The 25,052-nt window shown below is 49.3% G+C and overlaps 2 protein-coding genes across 4 annotated transcripts in view; one reads left to right on the top strand and one right to left on the bottom strand.

Annotated features, from left to right (window-relative positions):
• Positions 1-5,471: 5,471 nt before the first annotated feature.
• On the bottom strand, positions 5,472-19,448 carry lipt2 (lipoyl(octanoyl) transferase 2). 2 transcript variants are annotated; one of them, XM_072477509.1, is made up of 3 exons: positions 19,321-19,448; positions 13,348-15,163; positions 5,472-6,056 (listed from the first exon to the last, which is right to left on the bottom strand). In XM_072477509.1, the coding sequence occupies exons 2-3, from the start codon at positions 13,808-13,810 to the stop codon at positions 5,842-5,844; spliced, it is 678 nt and encodes a 225-aa protein (XP_072333610.1). In that variant the 5' UTR covers positions 13,811-15,163; positions 19,321-19,448; the 3' UTR covers positions 5,472-5,841. The 2 variants fall into 2 exon arrangements, with proteins under 2 accessions (XP_072333610.1, XP_072333611.1); XM_072477510.1 differs by lacking the exon at positions 19,321-19,448 and adding an exon at positions 19,009-19,282.
• Positions 19,449-19,656: 208 nt separating this feature from the next.
• Positions 19,657-25,052, top strand: part of pold3 (polymerase (DNA-directed), delta 3, accessory subunit) — a 130,505-nt gene continuing 125,109 nt past the window's right edge. For both annotated transcript variants that reach the window (XM_072477508.1, XM_072477507.1), the window contains exon 1: positions 19,657-19,801. In XM_072477508.1, the coding sequence (XP_072333609.1) occupies positions 19,739-19,801 (63 nt within the window). In that variant the 5' untranslated portion in view covers positions 19,657-19,738. The remainder of the gene's footprint in view (positions 19,802-25,052) is intronic.

Genomic DNA, 25,052 nt, shown 5'->3' with positions numbered 1-25,052 from the left:
CACAGGAAACTACAAAAGGTTGTGAATGTAGCCCAGTCCATCACGCAAACCAGCCTCCCATCGATTGACTCGATCTATAATTCCCGCTGCCTCAGAAAGGCAGCCAGCATAATTAAGGACCCCACGCACCCCGGACATACTCTCTTCCACCTTCTTCCGTCAGGAAAAAGATACCAAAGTTTGAGGTCACGTACCAACCGACTCAAGAACAGCTTCTTCCCAACTGCCATCAGACTTTTGAATGGACCTACCCCGTATTAAGTTGATCTTTTCTCTACACCTTGCTATAGCTGTAACATTATATTCTGCAGTCTTTCCTTCCTTCCCTATGTACGGTATGCATTGTTTGTACAGCAGGCAAGAAACAATACTTTTCACTGTGTACTAATACATGTGACAATAATAAATCAAATCAAAGACAATAACAGAGGACTTCAATCAACCACATATATACAGGGAAAAGCAAGATAAAGCTTGGGATGTTTATTTTTAGATATTCTATGCATCACAAAGGCTACGTATCACAGCACGCTTTTCCAGAAGCCTGAGAAATTCTTGACTAGAAAAGCAAAACATGAGGAGATCGGAACTCTGAAAAGAAAATATTCCGGAAAAGTGTAGGCCCCCTTCTGGTCTGTATATACACACATGCACACACCTGTCCCAGCTCCCCTCCCAGCCTCACCTTTGTTTTTATTTCTTTTAGTGATCTCATAACCATCTCCTTTTTCCTTACTTACACCATCATCTCTTTTGTTACCTGCCTATCACCTCATCAAATCTTTTATATCCGCCCCTCCCCAACTCCCTCACTTTAACTCTGTTCCTCTCTCCATAGATGCTGCCTGGTCTGATCATTCCCAGCATTTTTCATTCGTAGACACACCAAAGAAGTGAGGATTGTTCTTCGAGCAGAGAAGGTTAAGGGGGGATTTAATTGTAATGTTCCAAATCTAAGGGATTTGGCGGGAGTAAATGAGAAACTGTTTCTGGTTCAGAAGGGTGGGTACCAGGGGACGCAGATTTCAGGTGACTGGCAAAAGAGTCACGAAGAATGAGGAAATAACTTTTAACAAAGCAGGTTGTTTCTATCTGGAATGACAGCCTGGGAACAGTCTCATTTAAAACCTTTCAAAGAGAATTGGATAAATACTTGGAAAGGGGGAAAAAAATACAGCGCCATGGCCAAAGAGCAATGGAGTGGAATCTGGCACAAGCACGGTGGGTCAAATTGACATCTCCTGGGCTTTAAATTGTGTAATTGCAAAAGTGTACAATTCAATGCAATCATATACTGCCATCTTCTGGCACTACATGATGCTCCAGTAATCGCTTCTTGTATCCGGCTATACAGGCGTCTCAAGTTTTTTGCTTCCGAAGCCCTGTGGGTTCTGTATAAAAAGTTTAAATTCGCACTCCCATCAATTTGCAGATGCCAACAGATCAGATCGGGTAGTAATTGACCAAAGAGAGAACATTGCTGCCAAATCCCATAGAATTTACAGTGCAGATGGAGGCTATTAGGCCCATCGAGTCTGCACCATCCCTTGGAAAGAGCACCCTACTTAAGCTCACGCCTCCACCCTATCCCCGTAACCCAGTAATCAAAGATCCCTCCCACCCTGCTTACTCACTCTTCCAACTTCTTCCGTCGGGCAGGAGATACAGAAGTCTGAGAACACGCACGAACAGGCTCAAAAGCAGCTTCTTCCCCACAGTCACCAGACTCCTAAATGACCCTCTTATGGACTGACCTCATTAACACTACACCCTGTATGCTTCATCCGATGCCGGTGCTTATGTAGTTACATTGTATATGTTGTGTTGCCCTATTATGTATTTTCTCTTATTCCCTTTTCTTCCCATGTACTTAATGATCTGTTGAGCTGCTCGCAGAAAAATACTTTTCACTGTACCTCGGTACACGTGACAATAAACAAATCCAATCCAGTAACTGGACCTAACCTTTTGGACACTAAGGGGCAATATGTCATGGCCAATCCACCTAACCTGCACATCTTTGGACTGTGGGAGGAAACAGGGGCACCCGGAGGAAACCCACGCAGACAGGGAGAGAACGTGCAGGCTCCACAGACAGTCACCTGAGGCCAGAATTAAACCCAGGTCGCTGGAGCTGTGAGGCAGCAGTGCTAACTAACGTTTATTTTTTTTAATTCACTCAAGAGATATGGGCTTCACTGGTAAGGCCGGCATTCGTTGCCTGTCCCTATATAGTATCTTTAATGTAATAAATGTCTGAAGACACCTCACAAGAATGTTACAAACAGAACACAATGAGATATAATGGCAGATGACCAAAACCTTCGACACTGTAAGCTGCTGTGTGGGATCAATTCTTAATTTTCACTGATTTCATATTAGAGGTATTGCAAGACTAGCAGCCAATGTAAGTCAGCAAGCACAAGTCCAATGGGCAAAATAGAATTTTTGAAGTTCACAGAGGTCGGTTTATGTGAAGTCAGATGAAGAGAGCATTGGAATAGCCGAGCATGGAAGTGACAAAAAGTGTCTACAGGTTTCAGCAGTAGGGGACATCACTGGAAAGTAATCAGAGGCTGCAATAGGAGCACAGGTACCACTCTGGCCCGATCACTATTCAACCAGGGAGTCATTGGTGTGCGGAACAGTGGGCATGTGCAAAGAGAGGGGGTGAGAAATATAGAGAAAGAGGAGAAAGAATGTGTGGGAAATGGAGAATGGAAGAATGTGAACAAAAGACACAAAAGCAAAATGTGAGAGAAAACAGAATTGAGAGAGAGTGGAAAAAATAAATGATCTGGCAGAGCACGCTGGAGCCTTGGACTAATCGGACACAGGGGTGGCTTGGGAGTGCAGACAAATAAATGCTTTTTGAAATGGTGTGAGAGGGGTGAACTATACAGTGCAGAAGGTGGCTATTCAGCCCATCGAGTCTGCACTGACCCACTGAAAGAGAGTGCAAGTGTAGCCACCTGGGAAATTCAGCCAAGCCAGGAAAAACTAGCAAGTGCAAAGTCTCCTGTGTATTAGAACTTGCAGAAGCCCAGACAGCACTGAAACTCACAGCCATCTGCATACTAATGAGTGATCCCCGGGAACAATTGAAACATGTAAGGTGAATAAGGCCAAGCCAGACTCCTCGGCGCCAGCAGGAGCCAAGACAAAGGAAGGCCAACGGACACTCGGGGACCGCCCAGCGATCAGGGAACAACTCCAGTATTGGAGAAATCGATCCAAGTGATCGGAACCTAGTCCGCCCCGAACGGCGCAAAGCCCCTGGGGACTATAAAGTAGAGCCCCCGAGTTCAAATCGGTCTTCTTGGCAGGTTCACTCAGCAACTCGAACCAACCCTTGACAGTGACCTGCCTAGCTGCCGCAACAACCAAGTAAGTCTCCAGTCAACGCTCGCTACGAGATAGACGCTCCTAGCTACCAGTCCCTGCCAGCCTCCAGTCTCCAGTCACGCTCGCTACGAGATAGACGCTCCTAGCTACCAGTCCCTGCCAGCCTCCAGTCTCCAGTCAACGCTCGCTACGAGATAGGCGCTCCTCGCTACCAGTCCATACCAGCTTCTGAATCCTGCAGACTCAGAATCGAACAAAAGGCCATTTGTTACCCTGACCCTGACCTGGTGGGCCAGTTCCAAAGCTAAATATAGGCCTTTTAGTGATAGAGATAGTCTAGTAAGTAGAGTTTCATGCATGAGTAGTGATTGACTGTGTATAATAAATGTGTTTTGATTTGAATCTTACTAATTGGTGTGTCGAGTTATTGATCGGTACTTGAACTTGAACCTCGTGGCGGTATCATAAAGATACCTGGCGATTCTACAGCAAAGGTTATAGAAACAGAGCAAATTAAGTAAAGATGCAACGAGCAACGAATTAAGAGCCAACCAAAGTTAGCAACACAGGCAGTGGGAGAACGTGCAAACTACACAGTCACTGGAGACTGGAATTGAACCCGGGTTCCTGGTGCTGTGGGGCAGCAGTGCTAACCACTGTGCCACTGTGCCGCCCACGGGTGGCAACGGGTAAAAAGAAAACTTGTAGCTTCAGGAATGCCAACTATTCAGGTATGAAATAGTTTTCAAAATTACTTCGACATTTTTCAGAACCAAAAGGTTAACATATCACATTATTATCTCATTGCTTCTCAGCCTTTTGGTTAAGATCAAGCCCAAAATGAGGTGCAGCGTCTTGTCAGCTTGAATCTTGTATGTCTCTCTTGTGGAGACCATGAATTGGATCAAATTTGAATTGGAATTGGTTTTCAGAGCAGGCAATGAGATAGATTAGGGGTTTGTCCTGTCCACTCTGCACATTGGCTTTGTAACTTTAAGGATGGGATAAAAACATTTTTTTTTAAAACATTATAATCCCGATCTAAGATCCAGGAATGTAATTCACGCACAGCAGGAAAAAAAAACGATGATATTTTTTCCCGAAAGAAAATCATAAATCCAGCCAGTATTGATTTTCAGCATTTACGTGAGACATGTGTAATTGTGATAATTGCCCAAGAATATAAATACAAATACAATGCTTTCTGGAGATCTGGATGTCATTATTTTCTGAACTATAAGAATTTCCCTTGCCCTGTGGCTGGTTTATGAGGATCACGGTTCAAAATTTACACAAGTTGGCATTCTCCATCTGGAAGCCGATTTGAGGAGTCTCGTCTTGACACAGTGTGCAGCACAGTCCCATTTCCCACAGTGGGTTCCATGCAGCCAGGCTCGCTGGGAACTCTGCGGCCAGTAACCCAACTCCTGACATCCCAAAGTCTGCCCACCGACTACAAGGCACAAGTCAGGAGTGTGATGGAATACTCTCCACTTGTCTGGATGAGTGGAGCTCCAACAACACCCAAAAAAAACCACAACACCATCCAGGACAAAGCAGCCCATTTGATCAGCTCCACATCAACCGCCTTCAATATTCACTCCCTCTACCACCGACACACAGGGGCTGCAGTGTGCATCATATACTAGATGCAGCAATTCAACAAGGTCATTTTAACAGCGCCTTCCAAACCTACAATCTCAAACACTTAAAAGGACAAGGGTATTAAACATCACCGCATGGAGATTTCTTTCCAAGCCACCCAACATCCTGACTTGGAAATATATCGCCGTTCCTTCACTGTCGCTGGGTCAAAATACTGGAACTCCCTCCCTAACAGCACCATGGATGTATCGACACCATAAAGATTCAGCTGTTCAAGGCAGCAACTCACCACCACCTTCTCAAAGGCAATTAGGGATAGGCAAATAAATGTCAATGCTCGCACCCTGTGATGAATAAAAGAAAGTGCAGAGGCCCAACCAATATACCCCCTCATCACTCGCCAGTTTTAGGAAATCTCTTGCTAAGATTAGCACAAGTCAGGGCTTGAACCTGGGACATCTCCTCCTCGGATGTCAGTGGAATTCCGACACCTGGTTGTGAAGAAGACACTGAGACTAGGCTGCTTTGGTGGAGACTGTTTATTGATTGCCACAGAGCTTAAAGCTCCACTTTAACACCACACACCTAGTGCTGGCTGACTCTTCCTCATATCTGGGTATAATTCAGTAATCAATACCCAACATCTGTTTGCTTCATTACCTCCAAATATTGGGTATTTAACATCCATCAAACAGAAGCTGTTAGGTACGAACATCTGTATGGTTTACTGTCTCACCAGGCAGCATTATTCCCCATGTGTCAAGCTTCCTCCAATGACCACACTCCATGAATCAAAATCAAAGACCACCTCCTCCTCACAGATCTCCGGCAATCTCTACCGCGTCTGCCACCAAGACAGTTACTGTGGTGTGGACTGGGATTGTTACGTCACTAACGTCTCAGCAGACAGTTGAACTGCTCGGCGAATGTCTCCAGGAAAGGCTCCATAGCCTCTGACACAGTCACCTCCCTCTTCAGCGTTTGACTCAGGGACGTGACCCCTTTCCCCTCAATGCCGCAGGGGGTGATGTGAGAAAACCAGTGGAGGTCAGTGTTGCAGTTCAGCGCCAGCCCGTGAGAGGTGATGTATCTGCCGCAATGAATCCCTGAAAAATGAACATGGTAGAAGGATTAAAGATCACAATGCCATCTTGGAAATTCCTAGAGGAATAATGATTGAAACGTCCTCATCCTGCACTCCCCCCTTCTTCAGCTATCCTGTCCCACTGATTCTAAACACACTCAATTCTTACTGGGGCAAAGGATCCACGTACCATGACTGGTTAGTCTGGCCCCTTACTAAACTGTCCATTCGTTGTGCGCGCTGGGCACTACCGCAAAGATATTTGACCCTGTAATGCATCACAATGCTATCCTCACCAGCTCACTAGACAATTCATGGCTTACTGCTTAATGACCAAAGGTACAGTGGTGTAACTGGGTGCTGGGGCTAATTTAGCATCTTTAGTACTTCTGAGGCACAAACCAGTGAACGTAGCTCAGATTAAAAGTGGCACCTTCAGGCCCATGTCCCTCCACACTGTCCCCATCAAACACTCCCAAGACAGGTACAGCATGGGGTTAGATATAGAGGAAAGCTCTCTCCACACTGTCCCCATCAAACACTCCCAGGACAGGTACAGCATGGGGTTAGATACAGAGTAAAGCTCCTTCTACACTGTCCCCATCAAACACTCCCAGGACAGGTACAGCACGGGGTTAGATACAGAGTAAAGCTCCCTCTACACTGTCCCCATCAAACACTCCCAGGACAGGTACAGCATGGGGTTAGATACAGAGTAAAGCTCCCTCTACACTGTCCCCATTAAACACTCCCAGGACAGGTACAGCACGGGGTTAGATACAGAGTAAAGCCCCCTCTACACTGTCCCCATCAAACACTCCTAGGACAGGTACAGCACGGGGTTAGATACAGAGTAAAGCTCCCTCTACACTGTCCCCATCAAACACTCCCAGGACAGGTACAGCATGGGGTTAGATACAGAGTAAAGCTCCTTCTACACTGTCCCCATCAAACACTCCCAGGACAGGTATAGCACGGGGTTAGATACAGAGTAAAGCCCCCTCTACACTGTCCCCATCAAACACTCCCAGGACAGGTACAGCACGGGGTTAGATACAGAGTAAAGCTCCCTCTACACTGTCCCCATCAAACACTCCCAGGGCAGGTACAGCACGGGGTTAGATACAGAGTAAAGCTCCCTCTACACTGTCCCCATCAAACACTCCCAGGACAGGTACAGAATGGGATTAGATACAGAGTAAAGCTCTCTCTGCACTGTCCCCATCAAACACTCCCAGGGCAGGTACAGAATGGGATTAGATACAGAGTAAAGCTCTCTCTGCACTGTCCCCATCAAACACTCCCAGGACAGGTACAGCACGGGGTTAGATACAGAGTAAAGCTCCCTCTACACTGTCACCATCAAACACTCCCAGGACAGGTACAGCACGGGATTAGATACAGAGTAAAGCTCCCTCTACACTGTCCCCATCAAACACTCCCAGGACAGGTACAGCACGGGATTAGATACAGAGTAAAGCTCCCTCTACACTGTCCCCATCAAACACTCCCAGGACAGGTACAGCACGGGATTAGATACAGAGTAAAGCTCCCTCTACACTGTCCCCATCAAACACTCCCAGGACAGGTACAGCACGGGGTTAGATACAGAGTAAAGCTCCCTCTACACTGTCCCCATCAAACACTCCCAGAACAGGTACAGCACGGGGTTAGATACAGAGTAAAGCTCCCTCTACACTGTCCCCATCAAACACTCCCAGGACAGGTACAGCACGGGATTAGATACGGATTAAAGCTCCCTCTACACTGTCCCCATCAAACACTCCCAGGACAGGTACAACACGGGATTAGATACAGAGTAAAGCCCCCTCTACACTGTCCCCATCAAACACTCCCAGGACAGGTACAGCACGGGGTTAGATACAAAGTAAAGCTCCCTCTACACTGTCGCCATCAAACACTCCCAGGACAGGTACAGCACGGTGGTAGAGACAGAGTAAAGCTCCCTCTACCCTGTCCCCATCAAACACTCCCAGGACAGGTACAGCACGGGATTAGATACAGAGTAAAGCTCCCTCTACTCTGTCCCCATCAAACACTCCCAGGACAGGTACAGCACGGGGTTAGATACAGAGTAAAGCTCCCTCTACACTGTCCCCATCAAACACTCCCAGGACCGGTACAGCACGGGGTTAGATACAGAGTAAAGCTCCATCTACACTGTCCCCATCAAACACTCCCAGGACAGGTACAGCACGGGGTTAGATACAGAGTAAAGCTCCCTCTACACTGTCCCCATCAAACACTCGCAGGACAGGTACAGCACGGGGTTAGATACAGAGTAAAGCTCCCTCTACACTGTCCCCATCAAACAGTCCCAGGACAGGTACAGCACGGGGTTAGATACAGTGTAAAACCTCTCTCTGTCCCATCAAACATTCAAACTCAATGTATGAATCCGAAAATGCAGGTGACACTTTTTTGCAATGAATTTCTCTCCTTGACATTGCAATATCCAGGGAATGTGATTTCTGAACACCTGGATCTCACTCACCCACAGTCATCAGTTTCTTTCCATGCTGTGTATTCCAGTTCATTTCAACCTTCCGAAAATGTATGATCTCGCGCTTATCCACATTAAATCGGCTCTGCCAATCCCCCTCACTATTTGTATTACCAAGGTTTCTGACTGTTTTCTTCAAGATTGGACAAACATCCGTCCTTTGTGCCATCTTTATTAGGTTATTTTCTCTACTCCCAGAGTGCTCGACATCGCTTCCAGACCTCATGAACTCTCACAACACCAGGCCAAACGTGCCAAGGAAACCTCCTGATGTACCGACACCCTCAGCTGATTGAATCAGTACTCCTCCATATTGAGCGCCACCTGGCGGAAGCACGGAGTGTAACTAGGGCACATAATGTACTCTGGGTGGGGGGACTTCAATGTCTATCACCAAGAGATGCATTTGTCCATGTCGTATCAGTAGAAGTGACCACCGCGCAGCCTTTGTGAAGACAAAGTCCCATGTTCACATTGAGGATACCCTCCACCATGTCTCATGGGAGAGATTTTGGACAGATCTAGAAAGTCAAGGCTGGGCATCCATGAGATATGCCATCAGCAGAATTGTACTCAAACCCAATCTATAACCTCATGGCTTGGCATCTCCCCCACTCTACCATTGCCACCAAGACAGGGGGACAGGGGATCGAAGAAGAGTGCAGAAGGCCGCACGGTAGCACAGTGGTTAGCACTTTGAAATGATACTTTGAATGAGAGTCTTTGCAGGTAATTAAGTCTTTACAGGTCCAGACGGAGCAACTGGAGAGAGGGATAATCGCAGGTTAAAGAGGTGCGAATTGTCTAAAGCCAGGACTGTTGGTAGAATTTTGCAAGCCCAGGCCAGATGGTGGGGAATGAATGTAATGCGACATGAATCCAAGGTCCCGGTTGAGGCCGTACTCATGCGTGCGGAACTTGGCTATCAGTTTCTGCTCAGCGATTTTGCGTTGTCGCGCGTCCTGAAGGCCGTCCTGGAGAACGCTTACCCGAAGATCAGAGGCTTAAATGCCCTTGACTACTGAAGTGTTCCCCGACTGGAAGGGAACATTCCTGCCTGGCGATTGTCGCGCAATGTCCGTTCATCCATTGTCGCAACGTCTACATGGTCTCGCCAATGTACCACGCCCCGGGACATCCTTTACTGCAGCGTATGAAGTAGGCAACGTTGGCTGTGTTGCACGAGTATGTACCGCGTACCTGATGGGTGGTGTTCTCACGTGTAATGGTGGTATCCATGTCGATGATCTGGCACGTCTTGCAGAGGTTGTCACCGCAGGGCTGTGGCGTTGTCGTTGCTGTTCTCCTGAAGGCTGGGTAGTTTGCTGCAAACAATGGTCTGAGGTTGTGCGGTTGTTTGAAGGCAAGTAGTGGAGGGTGGGGATGGCCTTGGCAAGATGTTCATCTTCATCGATGACGCGTTAAAGGCTGCGAAAAAGCTTTCGTAGTTTCTCAGCTCCAGGGAAGTACTGGACGACGAAAGGTATTGTCGGTTGTGTCCCATGTTTGTATTCTGAGGAGGTTGGTGCGGTTTTCTACTGTGGCGCATTGTAACTGTTGATCGATAAGTCGATATCCCGTTCTTACAAGGGCGTCTTTCAACATCTATAGATGTCTGTTACGCTCCTCCTCGTCTGAGCAGATCCTGTGTATACGGAGGGCTTGTCCATAGGGGATGGCTTCTTTAATGTGTTTAGGGTGGAAGCTGGAGATGTGGAGCATCGTGAGGTTATCCGTGGGCTTGCAGTAAAGCGAAGTGCTGAGGTGACCGTCTATGGTGTGCCTGATGGTGGGATGGAACTTATTGATGTCATCGTGAATTTGTTTCAGTGATTCCTCACCGTAGGTCCAAAGGAAAAAAATGTAATTGATGCATCTTTCAGAACCCTTCTCAAAATCCTGTCTATGGAACGCTTTCTATGATCTCCCTTTGTGGCTTTTGAAATCCTTCTCCCTACCTGTTCAAACAGGATTCTTCTTCTCCCTCTCTGAGCTCCGCCCAGCCCCTCAACCAAAGTTTCTCTCCTGGGCTGCCCACACCTGAACTCATTGTCACCTTGGCTGTCTGATTTCCGTTTATACAAAAGAACAGAGCCATGCAAATGATATGCAACTAACCTCCAATTTATGGACAAAAGAGGCCATCAGACTCTGTAATGGGCTAATGGCTGGTCAAACAAAAGCGTCCCAAAGGACAATGGATCTCGTGTATATCACCCTGGCTGAACAGGGGCACCCTGTGCATTCCAACTAATGGGTTTAAGTCTGAAAACATAGATACATAGAAGATAGGAGCAGGAGGAAGCCTTTTTGGCCTTTTGAGCCTGCTCTGCTATTCATCACGATCACAGTTGATCATCCAACTCAAGGACGATCAGGATGAATGTGACAATGTAAGTCAGACCAGGTGTGGGGTATCCCTCTGACTCAGTGTTAGCAGTTTTTCGCTCAATCTATTAACCCCTAAATTGTCTATTACATCTTCGATCCCATTTCTGGAGCCAAGTTCCGAATATCTCTGTCGGAAAACACCTGGCGATCTTGCGGTGGGCGGGGCGGAAGAATCCAGCCCATGATGTGAGGGGAGGGTTTCAGATTTCTGGGGCATTGGAACCGGTTCAGGGGGAGGTGGGACCAGTACAAACTTGACAGGTTACACCTGGGCAAGACTGGGACTGATGTCCTAGGGGGCAGGTATTTGCTAGAGTGGTTGATGGAGGCTTTAAACTACAATGGCAGAGGGATGGGAACCTATGCAAGGAGTCAGAGCAGGAGTAAATAAGGACAAAAATAAAAGACAGGAAGGGGAATAAGAAAAGTGATAGGCAGAGAAACCAAGGGCCAGATTCAAACAGGGCCACAGTGAAAAATATTAGGAGTGGGACTTGTAATGTCAAAAGTACAAGGCTTAAAGGCTTTGTGCCTTAACGCACGGAGCATTCACAATAAAGTGGATGAACTAATCACACAAATAGACGTAAATGGGTATAATATAATTGGGATTACGGAGAAACGGCTGCAGGGATGGGAACTGAATGTCCAGGAATATTCCGTATTTAGGAAAGACAGACAAAAGGAAAAGGCGGTGGAGTGTCAGTGCTGGTTAAAGAGGAAATTAACGCAATCGTGAGGAAGGACATTAGCTCCAACAATGTGGAGTCTGCATGGGTAGAGTTGAGAAATACCAAGGGGCAAAAAACATGAGTGGGTGTCGTTATATAGACCCCAAACTGCAGTGGTGATGTTGGGAATGGCATTAAACAGGAAATTAGAGATGCATGTGATAAAGGAACATCTGTAATTATGGGTGCTTTTAATCTGCATATAGATTGGGCAAATCAAATTAGCCACAGTACCGCAGAGGAGGAATTCCTGGTGTGTTTGCGGGATGGTTTTCTGGACCAGTACATTGATGAGCCAACCAGAGAGCAGGCTGGGTATTTGTGTAATGAGAAAGGAATCATTGGCAATCTGGCTGTACGAGACCCCTTGGGGATGAGCGACCATAATATGATAGAAATTTTCATGAAGGTGGAGAGTGAAGTAGTTGATTCTCAGACTAGGCTCCTGAATTTTAGGAATATAGGACATAGGAATTAGGAGCAGAAGTCGGCAATTCAGCTCTTCGATCCTGCTCCGCAATTCAATCAGATCATGGCTGATCTCTTCCTGGTCTCAAATCCACATCCCACCTATTCCCCATATTCTTTTAACCCGTTTTAAAATCAGACATATATCTATGTCCCTCTTTAAACCATTTAATGAATCAGACTCCATCGCATGATGGGGCAGTTAGTTCCAGAAATTCATCACCCTCTGCGAGAAATAGTTCCTTCTCATCTCAGTTCCAAGTCTACCCTCTCAACCTATGTCTGTGATGTCTCGTTCTAGATTGCCCCACAAGGAGGAACATTTGGTCTACGTTTACTTTATCAATCTCTTTCAGTATTTTATAAACCTCGATCAGATCCCCGCTCATTCTTCGAAACTCCATGAATGAATTTATAAAGTTCTCGATATTTATACAGAGAACAACAGAGGACCCCAGTGACCCCTGGGGTGTATTACTGCTTACCTTTTCTCCAATCCGAGCAACAGCCATGTGGAACAGGCTGGTGCTGCTGAAAGGCTTCTTGCTAATCACACCTGACTTTGGGCCCATGGTTCCCAAAGTTCTCCACTACTGGGAGTTTTCCTCACCTCATGTCTGGATCTGTTGCATAGAGATTAAGTGCATGGTTCCACAGTGGTTAGCACTGCTGCCTCACAGTGCCAGGGTTCGATTCCGGCCGAGGGTGACTGTGTGTTCCCCAAGTGACTGCGTGGGTTTCCCCCCACGGTCCAAAGATGTGCACGTTACACGGATTGGCCATGTTAAATTGCCCCTTAGTAGCCAAAAAGGTTGGGTGGGGGCGTGGGTCTAAGTGGGGTGGTCTTTCAGATGGTCGGTGCAGATCCGAGGGCCGAATGGCCTCATTCTGCACTGCATTCTATGATTAGTCAATAATTCCATTATCGTTGTTTCATGCAACTGCTAGATGGGAGAAGGCATTGAGACATTTTTGCATCCAACAATGCCAATGCTTCGCTGATATCCTTTTATTTCCTGTAACCAACTTTCTCTCCATGCTGTTACATGGTCACTTCCAATCTGCCTCAATCCCGGTGTTAAATCTCCGATGACGCGTCTTACCAAGTGCCTACTGAAGTGCACATGCCACACCCCTCCCTTGATACCAAGCCCTGGTTGGAGATTTTTCCCTCCTCCACAGATTGTGACATCACTTACCAATAGCGCAGATCTTCTCATCTCTAACCCACACTCCAGTGTCAGGCGATGTCTCTCCATTGATCCCAAACCTGTGGCACAGCTGGATGACAGTCCTCTCCAACTCGCCCACGTACCACCGCACGCTCTTCCTGAAGTGAGCCAGGTTGAGGATGGGGTAACACACCAGCTGCCCGGGGCCGTGGAAGGTGATCAGGCCCCCCCGGTCGGCCCGGTAGAACTCTGCCCCCAGCTGCTTCAGTCGCTCCTCCTCCTCGATGGGATACCGGGCCGTCCTGATCCCAATAGTGTAGACAGGCTGGTGCTCACACAGCAACAGGGCATTGAGTGGAGACCCGGCGGTGGAGCACTGAGACAAGGCATTGAGGTGGCGCCGGATGAACCTCCGCTGTGCTTGCAGCCCCTCTCCATAGGATATCCTGCCCAGGTTCACCACTTCGATCACAGGCTTCAAAAAGGGCATGGTGACAAAACCCAGACTGCAGGGTGTGCACAATAAGAAACACTTGCATTTATATAGCACCTTTCACAGCCTCAGGACCACACAAAGCACTTTACATCCAATGAGGAACTTTCAAAGTGTAGTCACTGTAGTCACGCTGGAACCGCAGCAGCCCGTCTGCGCATTAGCACGATCCCACTAACAGCACTGACGAAAATGAGGGGGAAATATTGGCCAGTACTACAACTCCTCGCCCTCAAACCAAACAAAAACAAATTTGGCCAATCTTTAAACAATCCGTCTCTTGCAATTTCCCAGGAGTTGAGTGAGATTTAATCGAAAACTGTCCGGTTGTCAAACCGTAAGATTCGAGATATGGAAAACGCAGCTTGTTGCCTTGTTGACTTTCAGATTGCAGTGGACACGGGACACATCCAAACCTCTTGAGCACAGGATGGAGGGAGCAGTTGTTGCAACAACACCAGTAGAAGCCGGGCAAACTGTCAGAAACATTTGTATTTCGGAGGGACCAAACTGCACAATGTTATCCTCTCTTCCCACAGTTTACATTTCCTTTATGCTGCACTTGGCTCTCTGTTTGCAGTTACATAAAATACTGATGAAACTCAAATACTGATGAAACCCAGAAGGCAGATCCACCGAGCTGTCTGCCAATCTGGTTTGGTGCCAACAGTTTGTATACCAACGCATCACATTCGTCAGCAAGATTTCAAAGTGCTCGGTGCAGAATCTGAAGCATAGGCATGGTTAGCGATGTAAACAAACAACCATTTTGCACAAACCAGGGTCCCACGAACAGCAACGTGACAAGTGACCAGTTAAAGTGTTTTTTCGTGAAGTTGACCGAGGAAGGAATGGGAGTTACTGGCAAAGGCAGTGAGGCCTTTTCTCCGTAAAGACGATGGATGGGGCAGCACTCCCTCAGTACTGCCCAGAATTAGCACTCTGGTTTACTTGATTAGATTCTAGACTGGAGCTGAATGAATTAACACTTGTTTGTCGTGTTGTGTTCGTTCGTGTTCAATCCTTGCTGTACAACCTGTCCCAGTGTTGGTCATTTTGCCTTTCCTTTTTGTTCTGGACACATTGGGATTTTAGTGTAACGTGGATATGTCAACGTTAGATGTCTCCTGGGAAGTCCATGTTGCTCATCGAGATGCTCCGCGTGTACACTCGCCTTCGGCACTGGCTGTGAAAGCTTCTCGCTGGCCGAGCGTCATAGAAGTTTTGAGTGAAGGTTGGGGATCCAGTGTGCACAATGTTAACCCAGTGGTAGAGAACAGCGAGTAGGAAAACCAGCACACCCAGACAGTTGACAAAGTAAAGGAGCTCAGCTTCGGTCATCCCACTGATCTGGGGAAAAAGTGTCAAAAGAAGTCAATTTCACAGCTGTTTCTGTATATCTATGAATAATCTCTGGCTCGGGTTTTCAAGTAGGAACCTGAGAAATCACGAGATCAAGTCCCACCCAAATCCATCACAAAACCAAATTCAATAAATCAGTGACGACTAAGCAGTGAGGACAGCACGGTAGCACAAGTGGATAGCACTGTGGCTTCACAGCGCCAGGGTCCCAGGTTCGATTCCCCGCTGTGCGGAGTCTGCATGTTCTCCCTGTGTCTCCGTGGGTTTCCTCCGGGTGCTCCGGTTTCCTCCCACAGTCCAAAGATGTGGTTATGTGGATTGGCCATGATAAATTGCCCTTAGTGACCAAAAAGATTAGAAGGGGTTATTGAGTTACGGGGATAGGGTGGAAGTGAGGGCTTAAAGTGGGTCGGTGCAGACTCGATGGGCCGAATGGCCTCCTTCTGCGCTGTATGTCCTATGTTCTATCCAGCCTGTTTTACACACAGTCACACAGCCTAAATTCTAGGTCAGATGGTTGTAGGTTCAGGTTTCACTCCATAATCCAAGCTGACATTCCCAGTGCAGTACTGAGGTAGTTGCCCCTTTGGGATAAGCTCTTACAGCTCTGCCCTCTCATCCCACAGACACAAATCCAAAGACTAGTATCCCGGCCAATATTTAACGTTTAACCAATGCCACAAGAAACAAATGATCTGCTTGCTTGTGTGACCATGCTGTGCATCTATTTCTTTCATTACAATGACTACACTTCGAAAAATACTTCATTGGCTAAAAGCTCTTTCGAATATCCTGAGGTCATGAAAGGTGTTAAATGCAAATTATTTATGTTGTTGATTGCTTATATCCTCCATAGTGGCCTAGGAAGGCGCTCAGTTGTGAGAAAAAAGTCACAGATTACTACAGTGCACAAGAGGCCCTTCAGCCCATCGAGTCTGCACCGACGCATGAAAGGTCCTGACCTGCCCATCTAATTCCACTTGCCAGCACTCGGCCCATTGCCCTGAATGTTATGACGTGCCAGGTACTTTTTAAAGGATGTGAGGCATCCCGCCTCCCCCACCCTCCCAGGCAATGCGTTCTAAACTACAAAGTTCCACTCCCAGTTTCTCATGGGCAGCCTTCCCAACGTAGCCTTACCCTTTCCAAGAACATATCAACTACCATTACAATTTTAATTAATGAGATACCCTTTATTGCTTTCCTCACTCAGCCTTTCTACTTTGAAAATCATTCTAACATGGGATGTGGCCATTGCTAGTAAGGCCAGCATCTGTTGCCCAGTCTTAGTTGTCTTTGAGGGAAGTTAAGAGTCAACCACATCGGTGTGGGTCTGGAGTCACATGTAGGCCAGACCGGGTAAGGACGGCAGATTTCCTTCCCTAAAGGACAGTAATGAACAAGATGGGTTTTTGAACAATTGCTGATGGTTTCATGGTCATCATTACTGATGATAAGCTTTTAATTGCAGATTTCTTTCAAGTAATTCGTTGAATTTAATAATAGAATTTAAATTTCACCAGCTGCCGTGGTGGGATTTGAACTCATGTCCCCAGAGCATTCGTCTGAGCCTTTGGTTTGCTAGTCCAGTGACAGCACCATCTCCCTGTAGGCCTAAGGCCTGCGACCACAAATTTTTGCAATTTTGTACTTTGCATTTTCTTTTGCTCTGCTTTGATTTTCAATATTTAAAGTAATTTTGTATTTTGTCACTTGATGGACACTGATCTTGACCCAGTTATGATTGTGTTTTGATCAATTAATCAATACTGACCTGTTTTTATAGACCTTGTTTTCTCTCCCTACCAGCATAGCTGTTGTTTCCATGTTTTTAAAAAATATATAAGTTTAAAGTATCCAATTTTTTTTTTTTCCAATTAAGGGGTAATTTGGCATGGCCAATCCACTACCCTGGGGTAGGTGGGTTGGGTTGTGGGGGTGAGACCCACACAGACATGGGGAGAATGTACAAACTCACACGGACAGTGACGCGGGACCGGGATCGAACTTGGGACCTCGGCACCATGAGGCAGCAGGGCTAACCACTGTGCCTCCATTTACATGAAGATTTAGTTTTTTGTTTTCTCAAGTCGGAATGCTAAAATTTTAAAACATATTTTATTGAGTTTCTGGTATACAAAACAAATATGAACAGTAGGAGACAAAAAGAGAAAATAACAAATAAAGTAGTTTTTTTCCCTGCGTACATTATTTGCAGTGGCGATTGAGCTTTCCTGCATTTCGTTCCCCTTCCCCGGTTTTCTCTTTTGCTTTTTCACTTTGGTTCAGGTTGTTGCCACTGCACCCCCCCCCCCCATTGTGTCTCATGCTTCTTTTGTTGGGCATGTTTCCCTCTCCCCCCCCCCCCCCACCCCACCCACCCACCCCCCCAACGCTTCTTTGCTGCATTGTGGCTACCCCCTCCTGTTCTTTGGCTTCCAGTTGTTGGCTACAAACAGGACTTCGAACAACCAAGTGAATGGCTCCCTTGTTTTGAGGAAGCCTTCCTCCGACTCGCGGATGGCGAATTTAATTTTCCCCATTGGAGAAATTCCGGCAGGTCGGACAGCCAGTCTGCAGTTTTGGGTGGTGCTGCTGACCGCCAGCCGAGCAGGATTCTCCGGCAGGCGAATTGGGAGGCAAAGGCAAGGGCGTCGGCACTCCTCCCCATTAAGAGATCTGGCTGCTAGAATGCTAAAATAAGATTTTTTATATATATTTAGAGGTGCTGTTCTGCATGCACAACAGATCAAGTCGCTGAGGAATCTTATCGAGTCTGATCACCTGAAGCTTCAGAAGGAGAAGCTTAATTGATGGGCATAACGGTAGCACAAGTGGATAGCACTGTGGCTTCACAACGCCAGGGTCCCAGGTTCGATTCCCCGCTGGGTCACGGTCTGTGCGGATTCTGCACGTTCTCCCTGTGTCTGCATGGGTTTCCTCCGGTTTCCTCCTGCAGTCCAAAGATGTGCCGGTTAGGTGGATTGGCCATGATAAATTGCCCTTAGTGACCAAAATAGATTAGGAGAGGTTATTGGGTTCCGGGGTAATGTGGAAGTGAGGGGTGAAGTGGGTCAGTACAGATTCGATGGGCCGAATGGCCTCCTTCTGCACTGTATGTCCTATAACAGATGAGAGGAAGAGGAGAAATCCGCAATCCTACTCAGAATGCATCAAAAAAAGCCTGGTGAGATGTAGTAAGGACTACAAGACAAATGGCATGCAGTGAATACTCCTGCCACATTGCCCAAGATTTTGTTCACTTGGCCTAATATCTCCTTACCTGGTTCAGTGTCAAATTTTGTTTCATATGTGCCTGTGGAGTTCTCTGGATGGTTTAGTATCATAGAATAGTTACAGCACAGAAAGAAGCCATTCACCATTGTATGTCTGCCTAATCTTTGTAAGGGCTGGTTTCGCACAGTGGGCTAAAACAGCTGGCTTGTAATGCAGAACAAGGCAGCAGCACGGGTTCAATTCCCGTACCGGCCTCCCTGAACAGGAGCTGGAATGTGGGGCTTTTCACAGTAACTTCATTGAAGCCTACTTGTGACAATAAGCGATTATTATTATTATTGTAAGGCCAACTTCACCTAATCTCACTGTCCTGCCTTTTACCCGTAGCCCTGAAAATCTTTCATTTTCAGGTAATAATCCAATTCCCTCCAGAGAACCCCAGTTGACCCAGTACTCTCAGGCAGTGCATTCCAGATCCTAACCACTCACTGTGCAAGAGTTTCTCCTCACGTCTCCACTACAGGTTCTGCCAATGCCCTTCAGTCTGGGCTCTCTGGTTCTCCATCCTTCCACCAATGGGATTAGATTCTCCTCACCTGCTCAGTCCAAATCCTGAATGACTTTAAACGCCAAATGCAAATCTCCTCCCAACCTTCTCTTCTCCAAGGAAAAGAGTCCCGACTTCTCCAATCTCCTGACGTAACTGAAGCAGTAAAGGTGCAGTACAAGTACTTGAGACAGCAGGTGGTGAGATTTGCTGCTGTGTGAGCAGAAACCACAGGACTGCCAGAGAAACTCAACACCTTCCCATGTGTTGTAAAATATTGAATCAGAACCAAAACCAGATTGAATGTAGATGACAGATACCGAATGTTATAGATTCAGAGAGAAACCTGCCCCTGACTGACCTGCTGTGAAGTCACAACCTCAAACCATGGGCGCCGCCATCTTTATGAACTTTAACCTTCCAGATTTTTAAACACCGAAACCTTTTTATTCCATGTCGGGTGTTTTGTCCCCCCCCCGGCCCCCGGCCCCCGGCCCCCGCCGGGGACACAAAGACACTGGTGGCGATTCCCCGGTGCTTTTGGGGTTCGGAGGCGGTGAGGCCTCGATGGAGAGTGGGCCTGGTTGCCAGGGTAACGGACGGCCCCGCCCCAGGCCACACCCCCTGGTTCAATCCCCGCCCCCCCACTAACCAACCCCAAACGTTTCCAGCCCCGCCCCGCCCCGCCCCGGTTCCCGGCCCGACCCCTCGGCGGTGACCCCTCACCTCCAGCGCCCCGCCCCGCTGACCCCTCACCCCGCTTTCGCGCCACCCTCGCGATGGAGGAGCTCGAGCTGCTGGTGGAGAACATCGAGGAGCTGGTGGCGGATGAGAACCGGATTGTGAGAGAGAGAGAGAGAGAGACACACCCGGGATAGAGAGAGAGAGCCGGGATAGAGAGAGAGAGCCGGGATAGAGAGAGAGAGAGAGAGAGAGCCGGGATAGAGAGAGAGAGAGCCGGGATAGAGAGAGAGAGCCGGGATAGAGAGAGAGAGCCGGGATAGAGAGAGAGAGCCGGGATAGAGAGAGAGAGCCGGGATAGAGAGAGAGAGAGAGAGAGCCGGGATAGAGAGAGAGAGAGCCGGGATAGAGAGAGAGAGAGAGAGAGCCGGGATAGAGAGAGAGAGCCGGGATAGAGAGAGAGAGAGAGAGCCGGGATAGAGAGAGAGAGAGAGAGAGAGAGAGCCGGGATAGAGAGAGAGAGAGAGAGCCGGGATAGAGAGAGAGAGAGAGAGAGAGCCGGGATAGAGAGAGAGAGAGAGAGCCGGGATAGAGAGAGAGAGCCGGGATAGAGAGAGAGAGCCGGGATCGAGAGAGAGAGAGAGCCGGGATAGAGAGAGAGAGAGAGACACACCCGGGATAGAGAGAGAGAGCCGGGGATCGAGAGAGAGAGAGAGCCGGGATAGAGAGAGAGAGAGAGACACACCCGGGATAGAGAGAGAGAGAGAGAGAGAGAGAGAGAGACACACCCGGGATAGAGAGAGAGAGAGAGACACACCCGGGATAGAGAGAGAGAGCCGGGATAGAGAGAGAGAGAGAGAGAGCCGGGATAGAGAGAGAGAGAGAGAGAGCCGGGATAGAGAGAGAGAGCCGGGATAGAGAGAGAGAGAGAGAGCCGGGATAGAGAGAGAGAGAGAGAGCCGGGATAGAGAGAGAGAGAGAGAGCCGGGATAGAGAGAGAGAGAGAGAGCCGGGATAGAGAGAGAGAGCCGGGATAGAGAGAGAGAGAGAGAGCCGGGATAGAGAGAGAGAGAGAGAGCCGGGATAGAGAGAGAGAGAGAGCCGGGATAGAGAGAGAGAGCCGGGATCGAGAGAGAGAGAGAGCCGGGATAGAGAGAGAGAGCCGGGATAGAGAGAGAGAGCCGGGATAAAGAGAGAGAGAGAGCCGGGATAGAGAGAGAGAGCCGGGATCGAGAGAGAGAGAGAGCCGGGATAGAGAGAGAGAGCCGGGATCGAGAGAGAGAGAGAGAGCCGGGATAGAGAGAGAGAGAGACACCCGGGATCGAGAGAGAGAGAGCCGGGATAGAGAGAGAGAGAGAGCCGGGATAGAGAGAGAGAGCCGGGATAGGGAGAGAGAGAGAGCCGGGATAGAGAGAGAGAGAGAGCCGGGATAGAGAGAGAGAGAGAGAGCCGGGATAGAGAGAGAGAGAGAGAGCCGGGATAGAGAGAGAGAGAGAGCCGGGATAGAGAGAGAGAGCCGGGATAGAGAGGGAGAGAGCCGGGATAGAGAGAGAGAGAGAGAGAGAGAGCCGGGATAGAGAGAGAGAGAGAGCCGGGATAGAGAGAGAGAGAGAGACACCCGGGATCGAGAGAGAGAGAGCCGGGATAGAGAGAGAGAGAGAGCCGGGATAGAGAGAGAGAGAGAGCCGGGATAGAGAGAGAGAGCCGGGATAGAGAGAGAGAGCCGGGATAGAGAGAGAGAGAGAGAGCCGGGATAGAGAGAGAGAGAGAGAGAGCCGGGATAGAGAGAGAGAGAGCCGGGATCGAGAGAGAGCCGGGATCGAGAGAGAGCCGGGATAGAGAGAGAGAGAGACACCCGGGATCGAGAGAGAGAGAGCCGGGATCGAGAGAGAGAGAGAGAGCCGGGATAGAGAGAGAGAGCCGGGATAGAGAGAGAGAGAGAGCCGGGATAGCGAGAGAGAGAGAGCCGGGATAGCGAGAGAGAGAGAGAGCCGGGATAGAGAGAGAGAGAGAGAGCCGGGATAGAGAGAGAGAGAGAGACACCCGGGATCGAGAGAGAGAGAGCCGGGATAGAGAGAGAGAGAGAGCCGGGATAGAGAGAGAGAGCCGGGATAGAGAGAGAGAGAGCCGGGATAGAGAGAGAGAGAGAGAGCCGGGATAGAGAGAGAGAGAGAGCCGGGATAGAGAGAGAGAGAGAGCCGGGATAGAGAGAGAGAGAGAGACACCCGGGATCGAGAGAGAGAGAGCCGGGATAGAGAGAGAGAGAGAGCCGGGATAGAGAGAGAGAGCCGGGATAGAGAGAGAGAGCCGGGATAGAGAGAGAGAGCCGGGATAGAGAGAGAGAGCCGGGATAGAGAGAGAGAGCCGGGATAGAGAGAGAGAGAGAGAGAGCCGGGATAGAGAGAGAGAGAGCCGGGATAGAGAGAGAGAGAGCCGGGATAGAGAGAGAGAGAGCCGGGATAGAGAGAGAGAGAGCCGGGATAGAGAGAGAGAGAGCCGGGATAGAGAGAGAGAGAGCCGGGATAGAGAGAGAGCCGGGATAGAGAGAGAGCCGGGATAGAGAGAGAGCCGGGATAGAGAGAGAGCCGGGATAGAGAGAGAGCCGGGATAGAGAGAGAGAGAGAGCCGGGATAGAGAGAGAGAGAGAGCCGGGATAGAGAGAGAGAGAGAGCCGGGATAGAGAGAGAGAGAGACACCCGGGATAGAGAGAGAGAGAGACAGCCGGGATAGAGAGAGAGAGAGACACCCGGGATAGAGAGAGAGAGAGACACCCGGGATAGAGAGAGAGAGAGAGAGACACCCGGGATAGAGAGAGAGAGAGAGAGAGAGCCGGGATAGAGAGAGAGAGAGAGAGCCGGGATAGAGAGAGAGAGAGAGAGCCGGGATAGAGAGAGAGAGCCGGGATAGAGAGAGAGAGAGAGCCGGGATAGAGAGAGAGAGAGAGCCGGGATAGAGAGAGAGAGAGAGCCGGGATAGAGAGAGAGAGAGAGCCGGGATAGAGAGAGAGAGAGAGAGAGCCGGGATAGAGAGAGAGAGAGAGCCGGGATAGAGAGAGAGAGAGAGAGCCGGGATAGAGAGAGAGAGAGAGAGCCGGGATAGAGAGAGAGAGAGAGAGCCGAGATAGAGAGAGAGAGAGAGAGCCGGGATAGAGAGAGAGAGAGCCGGGATAGAGAGAGAGACAGAGAGAGCTGGGATAGAGAGAGAGAGAGCCGGGATAGAGAGAGAGAGAGAGAGAGCCGGGATAGAGAGAGAGAGAGAGCCGGGATAGAGAGAGAGAGAGAGAGCCGGGATAAAGAGAGAGAGAGAGAGCCGGGATAGAGAGAGAGCGAGAGAGCCGGGATAGATAGAGAGAGAGAGAGAGAGAGCCGGGATAGAGAGAGAGAGAGAGAGCCGGGATAGATAGAGAGAGAGAGAGAGAGAGCCGCGATAGAGAGAGAGAGAGAGAGAGAGCCGGGATAGAGAGAGAGAGAGAGCCGGGAGAGAGAGAGAGAGCCGGGATAGAGAGAGAGAGAGAGAGAGCCGGGATAGAGAGAGAGAGAGAGAGCCGGGATAGAGAGAGAGAGAGAGAGCCGGGATAGAGAGAGAGAGAGAGAGAGCCGGGATAGAGAGAGAGAGAGAGAGCCGGGATAGAGAGAGAGAGAGAGAGCCGGGATAGAGAGAGAGAGAGAGAGCCGGGATAGAGAGAGAGAGAGAGAGCCGGGATAGAGAGAGAGAGAGCCGGGATAGAGAGAGAGAGAGCCGGGAGAGAGAGAGAGAGCCGGGATAGAGAGAGAGAGAGAGAGAGAGAGAGAGCCGGGATAGAGAGAGAGAGAGAGAGCCGGGATAGAGAGAGAGAGAGAGCCGGGATAGAGAGAGAGAGAGAGAGCCGGGATAGAGAGAGAGAGAGAGAGCCGGGATAGAGAGAGAGAGAGAGAGCCGGGATAGAGAGAGAGAGAGAGAGCCGGGATAGAGAGAGAGAGAGCCGGGATAGAGAGAGAGAGAGAGAGCCGGGATAGAGAGAGAGAGAGAGAGAGAGAGAGCCGGGATAGAGAGAGAGAGAGAGAGAGCCGGGATAGAGAGAGAGAGAGAGAGAGAGAGCCGGGATAGAGAGAGAGAGAGAGAGAGCCGGGATAGAGAGAGAGCCGGGATAGAGAGAGAGAGAGAGAGAGCCGGGATAGAGAGAGAGAGAGAGAGAGCCGGGATAGAGAGAGAGAGCCGGGATAGAGAGAGAGAGAGAGAGAGCCGGGATAGAGAGAGAGAGAGAGAGAGCCGGGATAGAGAGAGAGAGAGAGAGAGCCGGGATAGAGAGAGAGAGAGAGCCGGGATAGAGAGAGAGAGCCGGGATAGAGAGAGAGAGCCGGGATAGAGAGAGAGAGAGAGAGCCGGGATAGAGAGCGAGAGAGAGAGCCGGGATAGAGAGCGAGAGAGAGAGCCGGGATAGAGAGAGAGAGAGAGAGAGCCGGGATAGAGAGAGAGAGAGAGAGCCGGGATAGAGAGAGAGAGAGAGAGCCGGGATAGAGAGAGAGCCGGGATAGAGAGAGAGCCGGGATAGAGAGAGAGAGAGAGAGAGAGCCGGGATAGAGAGAGAGAGCCGGGATAGAGAGAGCCGGGATAGATAGAGAGAGAGAGAGAGAGAGCCGGGATAGAGAGAGAGAGAGAGAGAGAGCCGGGATAGAGAGCGAGAGAGAGAGCCGGGATAGAGAGAGAGAGAGAGAGCCGGGATAGAGAGCGAGAGAGAGAGCCGGGATAGAGAGAGAGAGAGAGAGCCGGGATAGAGAGAGAGAGCCGGGATAGAGAGAGAGAGAGAGAGCCGGGATAGAGAGAGAGAGAGAGAGCCGGGATAGAGAGAGAGAGAGCCGGGATAGAGAGAGAGAGCCGGGATAGAGAGAGAGAGCCGGGATAGAGAGAGAGAGCCGGGATAGAGAGAGAGAGCCGGGATAGAGAGAGAGCCGGGATAGAGAGAGAGAGAGAGAGCCGGGATAGAGAGAGAGAGAGAGAGAGCCGGGATAGAGAGAGAGAGAGAGAGAGCCGGGATAGAGAGAGAGAGAGAGAGCCGGGATAGAGAGAGAGAGCCGGGATAGAGAGAGAGAGCCGGGATAGAGAGAGAGAGAGCCGGGATAGAGAGAGAGAGCCGGGATAGAGAGAGAGAGCCGGGATAGAGAGAGAGAGAGAGAGCCGGGATAGAGAGAGAGAGAGAGCCGGGATAGAGAGAGAGAGAGAGAGCTGGGATAGAGAGAGAGAGCCGGGATAGAGAGAGAGAGAGCCGGGATAGAGAGAGACAGAGAGCCGGGATAGAGAGAGAGAGAGCCGGGATAGAGAGAGAGAGAGATAGAGAGAGCCGGGATAGAGAGAGAGAGCCGGGATAGAGAGAGAGAGAGAGAGAGAGCCGGGATAGAGAGAGAGAGAGAGAGCCGGGATAGAGAGAGAGAGAGA

The sequence above is a fragment of the Scyliorhinus torazame genome, chromosome 15 (assembly GCF_047496885.1).
Source record: "Scyliorhinus torazame isolate Kashiwa2021f chromosome 15, sScyTor2.1, whole genome shotgun sequence".
Taxonomy (NCBI): domain Eukaryota; kingdom Metazoa; phylum Chordata; class Chondrichthyes; order Carcharhiniformes; family Scyliorhinidae; genus Scyliorhinus; species Scyliorhinus torazame.
The sequence above is the reverse complement of the archived record's forward strand: the minus strand, read 5'-3'. Positions and strand labels throughout refer to the sequence as shown.

What these genes read in the sequence shown, in the direction of transcription:
- lipt2 (XM_072477509.1), bottom strand. Translation starts at nt 13,810, where the DNA reads ATGCCCTTTTTGAAGCCTGTGATCGAAGTGGTGAACCTGGGCAGGATA. An exon ending in TGAGAAGATCTGCGCTATTG is followed by an intron (nt 6,057 to 13,347) that starts GTAAGTGATGTC and finishes TTCATTTTTCAG; the next exon opens with GGATTCATTGCGGCAGATAC.